The 18215-nt window shown below is 32.2% G+C and overlaps 1 protein-coding gene across 2 annotated transcripts in view; it reads right to left on the bottom strand.

Moving 5' to 3' along the window:
* Ap3b1 (adaptor related protein complex 3 subunit beta 1) overlaps positions 1-18215 on the bottom strand; it is a 256304-nt gene that overhangs the window by 162363 nt on the left and 75726 nt on the right. For both annotated transcript variants that reach the window (XM_027927647.3, XM_071612471.1), the window contains exon 7: positions 13646-13828. In XM_027927647.3, coding sequence (XP_027783448.1) covers positions 13646-13828 — 183 coding nt within the window. The remainder of the gene's footprint in view (positions 1-13645; positions 13829-18215) is intronic.

Below are 18215 nucleotides of genomic sequence, written 5' to 3'. Positions count from 1 at the left end.
TAACAGATGAGTCTTAAATGTTATAGACAGACATACAAGGAGATTTAAAAGTTTTTCTCCCATTTATTTAAATTCCAAAGGGTAATTTAAAAAACAACAACAACAGACATTTCCCTTCTTTTCCCATGGCACCTCTCTCCTTCTCTATTCTCCATTCTCTTTCCCTTCCCACCCCCACCTCTGCAAAAGCAGTCCTGAGATACTTATAGCCCTCTTTCCCATACATGCAGGTGACACTGGCTCTTACAACATACTGTAAAGAGGAAAGATCATGTGAGTACACAGACAGAAAGTAATTATCTATAAGCAAAGGACAGAGACCTCAGGAGAAACTAAACCTACTAATTCCTTGATCTCTTGACGGATGATCTCCCCATCACCCTCATGGGGTACTGGAGTGTAGGGAAGTTACGCTAAGATGAACTGCAAGTAGATAAAAATCTTTTCTTTGATCCAGACATTGTGATTTCTACTTTCGTGTACACATGTGTACATTATATGTAAGCCATTATGTATATATATATAGCTCAGATTCTTCACTTTTTGAACTCAACACTATAATGGGGGAAAAAAAATATTTGCCTCTGTCGGCAAGCAGTGGGAACAGGATTAGTCTGGAAGAATAATGGTAATATTCCATGCCATAAAGAATTGTATTACTAACATATACACAATTATTAAACCTCTAAAATTTGTACATATCATTGTGAAAATGTCATAACAACAAAAGGAAAGAAATCATCTCTTTAAAGTTCAAAACATGGAACTTCAGTTAATGATATGCATATTGAAGTGCTTAGGGGTAATTTGTGTTGAGGTCTGCATCTTATTTTTAAATGCATAAAAAATTCAGATGGACTAATGTTTCAATACAGGAAATGCATTAGTCTCCCCATTTCTGAATGCTACTTTTGCCAGATATGGACTTCTTGGTTGATCATTTTTCTTGTACCGCTTCAAATATGTTTCTTCCATTGCCTTCTGATAAGAAACCAGCTGTGACTCTTATTGAGGAAATCTTGTAAATAATGAGCCACGATTTTCTTTTGCCATTATCAAGATTCTCTTCTTTGTCCTTGGGCTTTCAACAGTTTGATAATATGTCTCTGTATGGATCTGATCAATTTTCCTACTCAGAACTTGGTGAGCTTCTTGAATGTATAGATTCATGTCTTTCATCAAATTTGGAAAGTTTCCCATCATTATTTCTTCAGATGTTCTCTCTGCCCCTTTCTCTCTCCCTCCTTTCCTTCTGGAATATCCATTATGTGTTGACAGTGTTCCACAAGTCTCTTAGGCTCTATTCATTTTGCTTCATTCATTTTTAAAACTTTCTACTCCGCAGATAAGATCTTCCAGCTGGTCTATCATCAAGTTCACTGATTCTTTATCTGCCTGTTCAAATCTGCTGAATATTTTATTTTAGTTTCTGAACTTTTCAGTTTCAGAATGTCTTATTTGATTCCTCTAATTTCTCTCTCTTTACTGATATTCTCTATTTAGAGAGATATCAATCTCCCGACTTCATTCAGTTGTTTTAGCATATTCAGGACAGTTGATTTACAATCTTTGCCTAAAAAAAAATTCAATGTCTAGGTTTCCTCACTTACAGACTCCATTATTTTCTTTTTTATCCTTTAATGAAGCAAACTTTCCTATTTCTTTGCATGCCTCCCAAATTTCTTTCTGAAAATTGGATATTCTTAGTAGTATAATATAGTAATTCTGTAAATCAAATTCTGCCCCCACCCAAGGGTTTCTTGTACTGCTTGTGGAAACAAGTTTTCTTCTCTCACTAAGAGATATTTCAATGCTATTTCTGAGAATTTGTATTCTCTGTCACTTTTGGTCACCTGCAGTCAACTAGTAATTTGACGAGAGATTTTCTTAATTTATTGGGGGGAAAATCTCGCAATTATTGAAATTATGCTATCTGTACTAATATGTAGTTGACCCACTTATAACTCTGCCTTAGCCATTACTTCCTTATGTAGAGCTTGAAAGTCAGAAGTAAAAACTTAGGTATTTATCAGGTCTTTTCTGAGAATACATCTAACATTAAACATGCAATGGGCTTTCAAGATTCCATAGTATATGCAAGAGCTTGTCAAAAATCCTTATTGCCCCAAAGCACTTCATTCTCCAGCCTTTAATTCCAGGTTTTTGGTTATGTCTATTGTTTATCCCAATTAATATCTCTCATCTTAGGTGATATTAGTTGATCATTTGCCCTGAAATCTAATTTAGACAAAATAAAGACACACTCTTTACATTAGGGATTCCACAGACAGGTCAATACAGATAATCACAACTCTTTCTCTGTTCACTCCAGCCTCAGGAACCTATGCTATGGATGTGTGCTGCTATCTTTTTTTTTTTTTTTTTGGTTGTTCAAAACATTACAAAACTCATGACATATCATCTTTCATACATTTGATTCACATGGGTTATGAACAACCATTTTTACCCCAAATACAAATTGCAGAATCACATCGGTTACACATCCACGTTTTTACATAATGCCATATTAGTGACTGTTGTATTCTGCTACCTTTCCTATCCCCTACTATCCGCCCTCCCCTCCCCTCCCATCTTCTCTCTCTACTCCCTCTGCTGTTATTCGATTCTCTCCCTTGTTTTTTTCCCCCCTTTCCCCTCACAACCTCTTATATGTAATTATGTGTAACAATGAGGGTCTCCTTCCATTTCCATGCAATTTCCTTTCTCTCTCCCGTTCCCTCCCACCACTTGTCTCTGTTTAATGTTAATCTTTTCCTCATGCTCTTCCTCCCTGCTCTGTTCTTAGTTGCTCTCATTATATCAAAGACATTTGGCATTTGTTTTTTAGGGATTGGCTAGCTTCACTTAGCATAATCTGCTCTAATGCCATCCATTTCCCTGCAAATTCCATGATTTTGTCATTTTTTAGTGCTGCGTAATACTCCATTGTGTATAAATGCCACATTTTTTTTTATCCATTCATCTATTGAGGGGCATCTAGGTTGGTTCCACAGTCTAGCTATTGTGAATTGTGCTGCTATGAACATTGATGTGGCAGTATCCCTATAGTATGCTCTTTTAAGGTCTTCAGGGAATAGTCCGAGAAGGGTGATAGCTGGGTCAAATGGTGTTCCATTCCCAGCTTTCCCAGGAATCTCCATACTGCTTTCCAAATTGGCTGCACCAATTTGCAGTCCCACCAGCAATGTACAAGTGTACCCTTTTCCCCACATCCTCGCCAGCACTTATTGTTGTTTGACTTCATAATGGCTGCCAATCTTACTGGAGTGAGATGGTATCTTAGGGTGGTTTTGATTTGCATTTCTCTGACAGCTAGAGATGGTGAGCATTTTTTCATGTACTTGTTGATTGATTGTATGTCCTCCTCTGACTAGTGTCTGTTCAGGTCCTTGGCCCATTTGTTGATTGGGTTATTTGTTATCTTATTGTTTAATTTTTTGAGTTCTTTGTATACTCTGGATATTAGGGCTCTATCTGAAGTGTGAGGAGTAAAGATTTGTTCCCAGGATGTAGGCTCCCTATTTACCTCTCTTATTGTTTCTCTTGCTGAGAAAAAACTTTTTAGTTTAAGTAGGTCCCATTTGTTTATTCTTGTTATTAACTCTTGTGCTATGGGTGTCCTATTGAGGAATTTGGAGCCCGACCCCACAATATGTAGATCGGAGCCAACTTTTTCTTCTATCAGATGCAGAGTCTCTGATTTGATATCAAGCTCTTTGATTCATTTTGAGTTAACTTTTTTGCATGGCGAGAGAAAGGGGTTCAGCTTCATTCTGTTGCATATGGATTTCCAGTTTTCCCAGCACCATTTGTTGAAGATGCTATCCTTCCTCCATTGCATGCTTTTAGCCCCTTTATCAAATATAAGAAAGTTGTAATTTTGTGGATTGGTCTCTGTTCTTCTATTCTGTACCATTGGTCCACCGGCCTGTTTTGGTACCAGTACCATGCTGTTTTTGTTACTATTGCTCTGTAGTATAGTTTGAAATCTGGTATCGCTATACCGCCTGATTCACACTTCCTGCTTAGAACTGCTTTTGCTATTCTGGGTCTTTTGTTTTTCCATATGAATTTCATGATTGCTTTCTCTATTTCTACAAGAAATGCCGATGGGATTTTGATTGGCATTGCATTAAACCTGTAGAGAACTTTGGGTAATATCGCCATTTTGATGATGTTAGTTCTGCCTATCCATGAACAGGGTATATTTTTCCATCTTCTAAGATCTTCTTCTATTTATCTCTTTAGGGTTCTGTAGTTTTCATTGTATAAATCTTTCACCTCTTTTGTTAGGTTGATTCCCAAATTTTTTTTTTGAGGATATTGTGAATGGGGTGGTTGCCCTCATTTCCATTTCAGAAGATTTGTCGCTGATATACAGGAATGCCTTTGATTTATGTGTGTTGATTTTATATCCTGCCACTTTGCTGAATTCATTTATTAGCTCTAATAGTTTCTTTGTAGACCCTTTTGGGTCTGTTAGATATAGTATCATATCATCTGCAAATAGTGATAATTTAAGTTCTTCTTTTCCTATTTTTATGCCTTTAATTTCTTTTGTCTGTCTAATTGTTCTGGCAAGTATTTCAAGAACTAAATTGAATAGAAGTGGTGAGAGAGGGCATCCCTGTCTTGTTCCAGATTTTAGAGGGAATGCCTTCAGTTTTTCTCCATTCAGAATGATGCTAGCCTGAGGCTTAGCATAATATAGCTTTTACAATGTTGAGGCAAGTTCCTGTTATCCCTAGTTTTTCTAGTGTTTTGAACATAAAGGGATGCTGTACTTTGTCGAATGCTTTTTCCGCATCTATCGAGATGATCATATGGTTCTTATTTTTAAGTCTATTGATGTGGTGAATAACATTTATTGATTTCCGTATATTGAACCAGCCTTGCATCCCAGGGATGAATCCTACTTGATCATGGTGCACAATTTTTTTGATATGCTTTTGTATTCGATTCGCCAGGATTTTATTGAGGATTTTTGCATCTAGGTTCATTAGAGATATTGGTCTGTAGTTTTCTTTCTTTGAAGTGTCTTTGTCTGGTTTAGGTATCAGGGTGATGTTGGCCTCATAGAATGAATTTGGAAGAGCTCCTTCTTTTTCTATTTCTTGAAATAGCTTGAAAAGTATTGGTATTAATTCTTCTTTGAAGGTTTTGTAAAACTCCGCTGTATACCTATCCAGTCCGGGGCTTTTCTTGGTTGGTAGTCTTTTGATGGCTTCTTCTATTTCCTCCTTTGTTATTGGTCTGTTTAAATTGTGTGTGTCTTCCTGACTCAATCTGGGCAGATCATATGACTTAAGAAATTTATCGATATCTTCACTATCTTCTATTTTATTGGAATATAGGGTTTCAAAATACTTTCTAATTATCTTCTGTGTTTCTGTAGTGTCTGTTGTGATATTGCCTTTTTCATCCCGTATGTTAGTAATCTGAGTTCTCTCTCTTCTTCTCTTTGTTAGCATGGCTAAGGGTCTGTCGATCTTCAACACTGCCACCAAATGGCCAAAAATCAAATATTCTTTCTAAATTGTGATCTCTTCAAAATTTTATTAAGTTATCAAGTAGGAAATGGTAGACAGTGTTGACTGTCTTCCACAGTGAATCCTATCAGGGTCTTTTGCCTTGAAAACAGATTTTCTGCAAGGACTATGCAATCAGATGTTTGAGAAGAAACCATCTGGCTCCCAAGTCAAGATAAGTTAGTCAATTATAAGACTCCCATTGTAGGTGATAGGTTTAGGAGTGGCATGTAACGCAACTAAGGCTAATGGGAAGTAATAGGAAAGGTGAGATTAGCAGGGTATGGAGTGATGAGTGGGAAAGAATAACTTTCACTTAAAAAGCATGAAGACATTGACCTATAGCTGAAATGTACTTCATAGAATTAGACTTTCAGTTTTCACTAATGAAATGCCTTGACTGGATTAACTTTCTGGAAAACTATTTTTAAAAACAGCAATCTAAAGATATTACAGGACAATGAGACAGCCAAAAATGAGAAAAGACTCTACCCACAAAAGATGAATTTTAAAGTGTGAGATAAGTGAATTTGCAGGTTTTTGCCTTACTGCACTCCCTAATCCCATGTAACTAATAATAGAAAAATCATACTTTACTTGTGTAGGAGTCAGGTAACAGTCAAAAAGTGGTAAATTACAGAAGGGTGTGAAACCACAGAGGGGTGAGACCCCAGGAAATGCATGTAAATATCATACACTGGTTACCAAACCCCTGATTTGACCAATAAACTAAGCATGTATGAGAATGACCACCATGGGCCTATCAAAAAGGAATAGCTCAAATATAAAAAATAAAATAGAGATTTTACTTGCTGTCCATATTGAACAATTTGAGGTATGAAACTAGTAAAACATCTGATAAAACAAAGATTAATACACTTTAGGGAAAATGTAATATAAGGCAGAGTTTATACTATATGATTGAATATAAATTATTTAAATTACTGAACAGAGATGGAACAAAAAAATAACCAATGCTCAAGAGAACAAATAGCAGTAGAAGATAACTCAGAAAAAGTAATTATCACATAATAATTATAAAGCAGTTATTACATATACTCAAAATATTAAGAGCAACATAGTCAAATAAATAGATAATCTTAGAGGACACCATACAAAAGAATCAAATAAGAATTCCAGGGCTGAAAATATACTACATAGGTTGAGTCAAGAAACCTGAAGGGAGATCAATAGAAAGTTATTCAATTGGAAGAACAAAGAAGAAAATGTGAAAAAAAAAAAAGTAAACCATCTCAGAGCCATATGGAGTAATATCAAACAGTGTGAAATACTTGTAATTAAGATCCCAGTAAAAGGGAAAGAGTAAATGGAGCACAGCAAATTGCTGAAGTTTTTTTAATTTCAAATTTTAGTTTAATGAAATAAACTCAAACAAATTTAAAAAAAAAAATTTAAGAACTTTTAAAAATTCAAACAAAAAATAGATCCAGAAAACATCAAATTCCCAAGCAAAATAAACAATAAGAAAACCACACTTATGCACATCAAAGCCAAACTTCTGAAATCAAAACAGAAAGAAAAAAATCTTTAAAGCAGACAAATATTTTTTAAAAAATACTACTACATACAGGGAAACAATAATTGCAACTAACTTATGATTACAAGCAACGGAGTCCAGAAGACAATGAAATACCTTTAAATTCTTGAAAGAAAAAACAATTCCATATGGAGAAAAATATTCTTCAAGGATGAAGATGAAATCAAGACATTTTCAGATGAACAAGATTGAAAAATTCGTCTATAGGAGATCTATACCACAAGAAATTATTTAGTTTGAAGAGAAAAATAATAGATGTAAATTTATAATTATAGAAGAGAATGAAGAATTCTCCATTTCTATAACACACAGTCACTACACAATGTTGACATTTGGTATATTACTAAACAATAATATATGTAGATTACTTAGAAATACAGAAAGGTAAACACTCACACACATGCATACTAAAAGAAGATTCTGAGGGTGCTAATATAGGCATAAGAAATGATCAAACAGGAAAATCTTTCTCATGAGCCATGTAATATTTTTCAATTTTTTAAAAGCACATACATGTTATCTGAATAAATTTTTTTTAAGTCAGGTACAGTGACATACACCTGTAATCCCAGTTAGTTACCTGGGAGGCTAAGGCAGAAGGACTACCAAGTTCAAGGTCAGTCTAGATAACTTAGACCTTTAAAAACGAAATAAAAAGGGATAGGAATGTAGTTTAGTGGTAGAGTGCTTGCTAGCATGGGAGAGGCGTTGGGTTCTATTCTAGTAGCAATAATAGTAATAATAATAGCAACAACAATAATAGGAAATTTCATGAGTTTAAAAATTCCAATCCATATCATTTTGAACAACAAAAAGAATAAGAAAACTTTAAAGTTAAATGCTTCATAACCAACAGGAGAAGAAGGGGCCGCATTTCAATATCAGCTCATAGTCTGTAATTTCACATTAAACTATATATGAATCCTTTGTTAGCTATTGCCTGTAAGAATGCACAACCAACCTATTACCTTTATACTGTACAGCTTGGATTGTGCCACAACACAACTCCTTAGTATTTTTTTTAAGCTCATGGAATAGTAAAAATCTAATAGTCCATTGATAAAATACCAAAATTTGTTTGGCCTAAAAAATTACCCTCTAAAGTAAAATCATCTCTAAAATTTTGGTCCTTTAAGCAGGACCCAGATATGGAGTACATGAAGCATTTTCTCCAAATACCTTTGTACTTGCAGAAAATCACTAATCAAGAACTAGATAAGCGAATTTAACATTTTGATAACTTTCTACTCTCTGTCTCTGAAAAAAGTTAAGAACTTATTAAAAATACTTTAAACAGGATTATAAACTTAGAACTTTCATGAACCCATTTAAGGTTTTATAATGAAAGTGTAGATATACTGAGAGTGACAAAAAGTAAATTAATCACTCTAAATTTCAAACTGGCATAAGATTATTTTACCTGGATTCATATTCTAAAAAGTAATGTTGCATATTTACTTTTAAGTTACTGAAGTCAAATATTTTGATAATTCTTAGAAAACTGTCACTCCTAGAGAAAGTTCAATTATAAACAGCTAACTTCATAAAATTAAAAACATTCCTGTCGGGCCCCAAAGTCAATTAATTTCATTTCAATTTACAATCATGTCACTGAAGGGTTCTGGAGTTGTTTGTTTTTTTAATCACTCTTATAATTTACTTTGTGTTTCATAGTATTTTTTAAAAAACATTATTTTTATAAAACCAACTTTAGATGCAAAGATTCACATTTATTTTCTAAGTATTCTCCCACAATAGGCTTGAACGACAAAGATTGAAATAAATAATTTTATATCCTTTATAAATAAATAATTTTATATCCTTGAAAATTATACAAACTTGACCTAGAATAAAAAACAACTCACATGAACTGCAAAGAGTAAATTTAGAAAAATAAAAATGCAAATATGCATTTTAGCAGTCTCTTGAATTTATTAACCTAAAAGGTTTAATTTCCATTTTCCTGCCTCAGCTTTATTTATAAAATGTCGTGCCCTATAAATACGCTGTTATTTTCTATAGTCAAGCACCCTCTTAACAAATCTTCTCATTAATATGTAAATTTAAAGTCAATCGGTCTTCTCCCTGACAGCCCCATGAATTCCTAGTGCACTGTATAATCGGCTTTGACTTGGCATCCACTATTTATCATCAAAGATGTCAGTTAGAAAAATTATGGAAAATGCACTGCAATTGATATGACTGCAATCTACTTTGTCAACACTTAATTGTTCCTCAAATCATACATTTACATATAAACAGCCTAAATACTGATCTATAATGATGCAAATAAACTAAATTAAAAATCTCTTCTGCCCAGAAGAAGCTTATTTGTATATGATGTGTTCATTTGAGAACTTACTGACAAAGCCATGTACATCAGCTCATCTCAAAAAGTATTTCTACTAATTTTCAATTCCTCAAAACACAATTTTGCTACCCTTCAAGCATATTAACATTAACAAATGTTTTTAAAAATTCAATAAGAAACATGGTTTTTCTCTTTGAAAAGCAAATCTAATTAGAGTTGTTAGCTAATTGCAGTGTCTGAACACCGTGAATTAGGGGCTTTGAAGTTAATTTTGACAAGAACACAATAAGTAAATACATAAAAACTTATTAAGGTAAGCAAATTTTTTGTTTTAATTTAAAAGTCACAACGTAATACAACATGAAAGAAAGAATACTGGCTTGGACATCAAATAAATGTTTCTAGCTCCACCTTTTATAAACAATATTATCTTAGGTTAACTGTTAAAATCTGTATGCCTCAATCTCTTTATCTATAAAATGGGTATAATTCTGAATGTCCTATAAAAAAATAGTCAACAAGGGCTGGGGTTGTGGCTCAGCAGTAGAGCACTCGCCTAGAATTTGTGAGGCCCTAGGTTCGATCCTCAGCACCACATATAAATAAATAAATAGACTACCACTAAAAAATAAATTAAAAAAAAAGTCAACAAAATTCTACACAAGAAAGTACTATAAGATTATAAGTTTCTAAGTATAACCTATTGTGGTATCAGTTTTCAGATTTTTGTTAGGAGGGGAAAAACTATTTGATTTCAATGAATTTGGTATGAAAGACAGCTATTTCATTTTAAATAAATTTCCAGGTGGATATTTTATTTTAATTGAGAATGTCTATCCACTGGCAAATTCTTTTACTCCAAGGTAAAATGGCCTTTGATTTATGGTAAAATGATGCTCATACAGCATTTAGGTGAGTGTCTTCTGTCAAAAGGGAAGGCTATAATAAAGACATTTTTCCTCCATTGACTCCATGAAATGATATATATAAATGGTGGTGGGAGGGGGGAGTAACCACTAAGCACTGACTCTCTGGAGTACTACCCATCTTGTCTTTCATTCCAAAATAGCCATTCTTTATTACATAGTGTGGTTTTTACAACATCAGATATGAAACAGAAAGCAAATATAAATGCTAACTACAATAACTCTAGATTCTTCCAGATGTGGTCAAACCTGGCTTTGTGATTCAGTGTGCCAAGTTCTAAAGCTGAAACTACCATGTACAATCCTAATAAGCAACATGAAGACTAGGCTAGAAAGTCTCCAAAATTATAAATGGCTACACTGCTCATTCCAAAGTTTTGTAGTAAAACAAAATACATAGTAGAGAGAAAGGATAAGGTAGGTTAAATGAAAGGGGAAGCTCATGGACATGGTCCTAATGTTAATGACTCATTTGAATCTTATTTTTTTAGTTGTAGATGGACACAATACCTTTATTTTATTTTTATGTGGTGCTGAGGATGGAACCCAGTGCCTCACACATGCTAGGCAAATGCTCTGCCACTGAGCTACAACTGTATAAATGTATTTAAACAAAGAGTCTAGCATCTTTTATAGTCCTTAATTCTAAAGTGAATGAAGACTAATACAAGAAGGACCGACACTTTCAAATCATTCATCTGGTTTCTTAACAGAACATATAACTAAATATAAGCCTGCTATCTTGATTATTCTAGATTACACAAGACCCTCAAATAGAACTTAAACAATCAAAGAATATTTTTTTCACGGTTTGATGTCAACTGATATCATCTTAAGTTAATAAAGTAAAATGTTTTACCCATGTAAAATTTCAACCACCAAAATAAGTGATTAAATAATTGCCAAATTAAATGACGGCCAATAATCTTCTCTCAAGGTCAACCAAGAGATTATAAAAACAAACTTAAATTTTATTTTACCATATGCTTCTGTAATTTAAAAATAAAAAGAATTTCATCACAGTTAATTGAGAAATACAAATCTTATATTTAAGTGGTTTGCTTTTTTTTTTTTCCCTTAAAGCCAAGGAATCCTTCTAAACGGAAATCCTAAGAGAAGCTGCATAAAAAAAAGGGCAGGCAATCTGAGGCAGTGGCAGAGCTCAGAGCCAGTCTCCAGCACTACTGCCCAGATGGCTGCTCCTGTGGCAGTACCACAGCATTCTGAGGGATGAGGTGCACATTTGAAAACCACTAAATTAATCTAATAGCCACAGTATTTAGAATAATGCTGAGGTCAGATGGCAAATAAACGCCAAAGATAAGAAATTATTTAGATCAATTCCAGCATGCTAGGATTTAACAATGACCAGATTTTCTCTCATATTTGTAATAATTGATGTTCATGGATTTAACATGAAAACACAAAGAATAAATGAATACAGCCCCAATTTTTCCAGTGATCCATCAAAAGAATAAGTGTATATCATGGAGGATAATTTCATTTTCCTGCTTGTGTATACAGTTTTATGAATTTTATCTAAACTAAGATGAAATAAAATTCAAGGAAAAGAAAAACAAACTACAAAACAGAGATTAATAGCCATTACATATTTCTAGAAGATATGCTAAGTATAGCATGTATTTTAGCTCTGGCTTCTATATTCTGACAAGGCAAAAGATCATTTATTTGTAAAGAGCTAATGAAAATGATTTGACAATGATAGGAAAGTAAAACAAAAATATTTAAATGGTGACGATCATTATATATGCCAAAATGACCTAAAACCTTACAGAGAGGACAAAAAATATATCTGAGATTAATTCTTTAGAGGAACGGGTGAAACCAAATAAATAAGCTATTCACAACAAAAATCTCTTGTCAAAGGGTCAAGACATTTTCATCATGAACATGTTGATTAATTTAGCAAAACTGTCCTCAAAACTGTAACAACAAATACAACTGTAGAATAAAAGTATATAAATGTAAATTTTCTTCAATTTAAGAATCCTATCTGACATAAGACTTTTTATATTGATGATTTTAAACAAACTGAAATAGTTAAGTCGAATAATATGACCACTTTGTTAATACTAAAATTGAGGGGGCTAAAGATGTAGTTCAGAGGTAGAGTGTGTGTTTAGCATGCAAGGCCTTGGGTTCACTAAACAATACCAAAAATCAAAGAAATTAAAATTGAGATGGAAAAATATTAGTGTTTAGATTAAAATATATGAAAGATTTTAGTGCTAACAAATATTAGTATAGATAATTTGATAAAGTATTTTATATGATTATGTGGAATGTTATTGAAAGCATGTTATTATGAACACATCTCAATTTTATTCTATTAGCATTTTTCTCTCATTTTAATATTACTTCTAATTAACAAGAACAAGTACTAAGCGATCAAGGGTCTAGTAATAAGTTTGCATATAAGTCAGTTTGACATAATTGAGTTTTATAAGACCTCTTATTTTTTTACATGACTGATTTTTTTAAACTATAATACTGCATTTTAAACGATTAGATATCAGAAGACAAGGTTAATACACTTTTATAACATTTAAGGATTTTCTTTAAGCAAGCTTAAAATTTATATTTCATTCTTAAATATATACATACTAAGTTCTATTACAATAAAATTAAACTCTTGATAAAAATGAACTTTTCTAAGTTGTCATATAATGAAAAGAATGGGTATGCTTCTAATGTTAATCTACAAAAGGAAACAAATATCTTCAAGTATATTTAATTTTTAGTTTTACTAAATGTTACCAATTTAAGCAAAGAAAAGGAAAAGAAACATTTTAGCAATATAAAACTAGAAAAAATAGTTTAAAAGTTCAATAGTATTGATCTATAATTGCAAGAAATTAATACCTAAGATACAAATTCATATTTATACTTTTAAATTACCTATTTTCATAAATGCGTATCTGGAATAGCTGGGGCTCAAAAGTGTGAAGGTTACTAGTAACAAAAATAATTCATGGTTTAGCAATGTTATTGTAAATACTGCATCATGCTATTGCTCCTAACAAAGGCCTCTTACCAAGTATCATACTGAAAGTTTATATACTATGTCATTAAATATGTATCAATCAGTGCCAAAATAATAGACAATTATTCTTGTATTTTTATACTAATTTCCTGATTTCGTAAAAGAGAATGAGGGAAATGAGTCCTTATCAAATATGAAGATTTCTATATTTCACAACTCTTAATTTTTGTACACATTTTTAAATGCTCGCCTATTCTGTTAGTATACTTTATAAGTGAAAGGCTGTTCAGCACTTACCTCTTTCCAAGGACTGACAAACTGTGTACGAGCATATCGAGTTAGCATGTGGATTATGACCACCTGCCCCCACTCTTCTACATCAACTAGTAAGTTACATAGCTTTCGGTAATTCTTGTGAATCAGATCTATTCTATCTGGGCATACTTCTTCAAAAGCCATCACAACACTGCCAGCTACCAGCTAGAAAAGAAAGAAATAGTAACTCATTAAAAAACATTTTCTGCCCATCGAAGATACTACTCACGTTTTTATTATGGTACAGTCAGTGTTATGACAATCAACATTTAAAGTGTTTATTCATTCAGTTAAAATGAATGTTCATGTTTGAGTAAGAAATAAATTTTTAAGCACCACTCCCTAGAAGAATAAGTCTAATACTTGTAATTTATGTGAAAAACTAATGCTCTGCTGAGCAGAGATGTATTCTGATAATTTTTTATTTTATCAACTTAAATTCCAATTAAGTTGTTTATACATGAATTCAACATTAATCATTCAGTTTCCATCTTTAAAGCTAACCTAAATTCTAATCTAAAGACTCATTTCTTAGTTTGTGACAATATTCAGAAAAAGAATCCAGATAATAACAAGATTATACTGTGTCAGTTTAAAATGAAAATGACAATTCCACAATGAATTTGTTTAAAAGTATGAGGAACTCTTAGATGTTTTTAGTACTAAAACACTTCTGAATCTTACATATCTTAATTTGTGTTTTTATGAACATAATTTATTTACAAAGAAAACACACTGACTGAAATTTTAGTGCATTATTATGACTTTCATAACAATGTATGTAAGTTGGAATAATATATTACCAACAAAAGGCAGCTTTTCCCAAGTCCCAATTAGTGAATCATAAATAATGATTTCTGAATTGTCATGTTCTTACAAATCTTAGGTGAAACTAATATTCCTTTATCATAAAAATACAAAGTAAGCAGAATATATAATAAACAAATACTTCTATATATACACCACTGATACATGCTGTTAGCCAACAATATGATACAGTTTTGAAAAAAAGCAAATTAATATCATATTCTTTTTGAACACTAGGGATCTTCATTTTGTGTCTAAAATTTCCCCAATGACTTAAAATAAGCAATTAAATAGAAATATAACTTATTGAAATGGTACTTTTTGAAAAATATTAGATACAATGATATTCATATTTTGAGTATTTGTTCCTCTACTTGGCTGACATTTAGTTTATTAATATGCAACCAACAATACAATTGAAAGAAAACAGCTCAGAATATAGACCTGCTATTATGCTAAACAAGTTTCAAGTCCTGTGGGGATTTTATGAATTACCAATCAGTATGAACGTGAAGCCGCATTTATTGACTCCAGCCCTGCCCATGTACTGGTGCCTGCTGGTCCCAGCATGTATGCGCCTCAATCGAAAAAGCAAGGAATTTATTATTTCTGTGAACTAAATAAAAATGTATTATATGTATAATTTTCTGTTTGCTATTGATATGGAAAGGAAGTTAAGTGCATGTTTTCAACTCCACATTTTGACGTATTCTGCATAAATTACTTTTCAGAAATTATATTCTATGATAATCACATTTCTATCAGATCAGAATTAGTACAATTTAAATATCTCTTAAAACAACTAAGTTTATGATATTAGACTACTTGTGTGATATAAACATCACTATATACTTTATATATAAATCAATTTTATACTAATATTTAAATCAAGTAATAAAAGAGGGTCTTTAAGCACAAAAAATAAATAATCTATGAAACTAAGAACAACAGTTTTAATTTTTAAAAATGCTAAATAAAATCAAGTTATTTGGTCTACACTTAGAAAATTTTTCCTAAATGTGTTAAAACCAAACAAATCAATAGAAAAATCAGCCTCAAGGTATTAAATTCATTAAACCAAGAGCTTTAAGTATACAACAATTGCAAAGCACTCTCACATTCTAAAATACTAATATCATTACAAGAAAATAATTTTAAGTACAAATAAAGCTTAAGGAAACATTAATAAATAGAAAGTACACAAAGAGAGTACCTTCACAAAATAAAACTGACTCTACTCATAGTTTTAACAATCTGATCCTAGTCTAAACATTAGAAGAATTGATAATTTTGATCTATCAAATGTTCAATATTCTATAAAACATTCAGAATTAAAATAAAATGATCTACTCAGATTTTAAAACCAAAAATATTGGTTTCCAAAAAACAGACAGTTAATTTTCATCTCACTGTGTCAATAGTAGCTTTTCATATAACGGAAAATATAAATCACTCCAACAAAACTAGCAATGAGCTCATCAAATTCAAATGCAGTTTTCCATTTATGTATTTTTTATATTAAAGCAATAAACATGGTTCATTTATCTCCCCTTGGTTGCCACGTTTTTCTGTGCTGTTGCTATGAACTTCAGCCATTAGCTGTGCTCCAAGGTAAACTACATGAACCATCAACAAAAGTGACACCCCATCTATGGAGTTCATATTTTCTCTAGATTATCTATGCTAGTTGACAAGCTGGTAATGAAAAAAATCACACTAAGCAAATGGTTCCTCTAATAACAATAAATTTTCTATAAAATTATGAAGGGTACAAAACGTTTCCTTGCATCTATTTTGTCATGAATTCTAATTAACATTGCAAAAACCTGAGAGTGCTGGGTCATCACAAGAAGTGCATCAAGGTTTGATTGATAATATGGTATAAGTTGGCCAATGCTGCCAAGATCTTCTTCCCTTAAATTAATGGCCATCCAACCTGCCCTAATCATACAGCCCAAATGATATTTCCCTTCTTATTTCAATTTTCTTGAGGCATGGAAAATAGGAAAGATCAGTCATTTATCTTCTAATAGCTGGATAATAGATCTATCACAATAAAACATCTGCACAAACTCAGGGGTGTGTTTTTTTGCCCATAACACTGAGGCTTTTACCAACATTAAATCAATAACTTATAAAATGGTGTCTTACCCCTACAGCTTAGCTATAAACTACCAATCTATTCATTAAGCATAATTTTATAGCTAAAATTAAAGAGAAAAAAAACCTCACATTATCAAAAACACACAAATAGCTTGGTTTTTCAGTAGGCACTAACCTAATTTGTCTCCCTAAGAAATTGTTTCCATGAGAAATTTAAATGCTATCAAAAGGACTTCTTTAAAATTAATTTGAAAGGACAAGAAAATAAATGCCACCCTGCTTTTGAAGTATTCTAAATAAAAGATTGCCCACTTTTATGCTTTAATTGCTCAAAAACCACAGATTTTTACATTTTAAAGAAAAAAGAAAGTGTTATGAATTTAAAAAATGAATTCATAAGTAAACATTAATTTGGAAAGGTAGAAAAGTACTTAGAACATGGTAATTAGAGAAGTAAGATGAAAATGATATAAGTCTTGGACTATACAAGAAAAATTATATAAATAAGCCAAATGTGGTGGTACACGCCTGTAAGCCCAGTGACCTGGGAGGCTGAGGCAGGAGGATGGTTAAGTTATGATGCCAGCCAGGCAACTTAGTGAGACCACCTGAAAATAAAAAATAAAAAGGGCCGGAGATGATCAGTATCAGAACATCCCTGGGTTCAATCCCCAAAACCGAAAAAAAAATATATAAACAAAAATGATTAACAGTAATTAGAAACGACAGAATAGAGATAAAATGTTTCCTTTTAATTTCATTGACTACAGTTGTAAGGTTCCCTTTAGTGTCTTCACAAACATAAAAGACACCTTCAGACAACAGTTACCTAAATAACATTAAGTGTTCTTCCAGTTTTTCTAAACGCAGAGTAATCTATTTTTAGGAAAGAATTACTCATATGACAAATACTGATCTTTTTCCAGTAAAAGGGAAAAACTGTTGAATTTTAATATGTTTATTGCTCAATCTTTCCTTAAAATGAAAATTATTTAAGAAAATCTTCCTCGGCCTAAGAGAAACAACAGAGGTATATCTCAAAATTAACAGAAAGTGAGGAAGTTTTTAATTCATTAACATCTTTCAAATTTATATTTACAGGAGTTACATCAATGTCGTCATCGTCATCATCATCCCAAGAATTTCTTGCTGATAGAAAATAAATTCCTTCTCAAAATGTGGAAGTAAATTGGACTTGTTTCATTTGATTGGAAAATTTTTAAATTAAAAACAATGTGGAATTTTTTATTTTAAATATCAATTCTGACATTATATTTGTGAGGGAGAGAAGAAATGTACCTGTCTTCCTTCAATGAAGTATTATATAATGACCAGAAAAAAACAAGGCATAAATACCTGTTTAAATATCAGAATATTTTTAATCTTTCAGTAATGAATTATAATCACATGAAGGGAAAAAACTATCAGAAAGCATTCTCAAAACATAATTTAAATACTAGGCTCACAGCCATAGCGTGTGGGCCTGTGTGGGGAGGGAATAGGTAACCCTTGGAGGTGTGGGCCGCTGGAAATAAAAAGTGTGAGAAGTATTATTAAAAAATAAACACAAAAGACAAGAAATACATTTTTCAAAGTGGGGGCATTGGCAGGTGGAAGAGGCCTGATAGGTCTGATCCTAACA

The sequence above is a fragment of the Marmota flaviventris genome, chromosome 5 (genome assembly GCF_047511675.1).
Source record: "Marmota flaviventris isolate mMarFla1 chromosome 5, mMarFla1.hap1, whole genome shotgun sequence".
NCBI lineage: Eukaryota > Metazoa > Chordata > Mammalia > Rodentia > Sciuridae > Marmota > Marmota flaviventris.
Note: the sequence above shows the minus strand (reverse complement) of the source record. Positions and strands in the feature narration are given on the sequence as shown.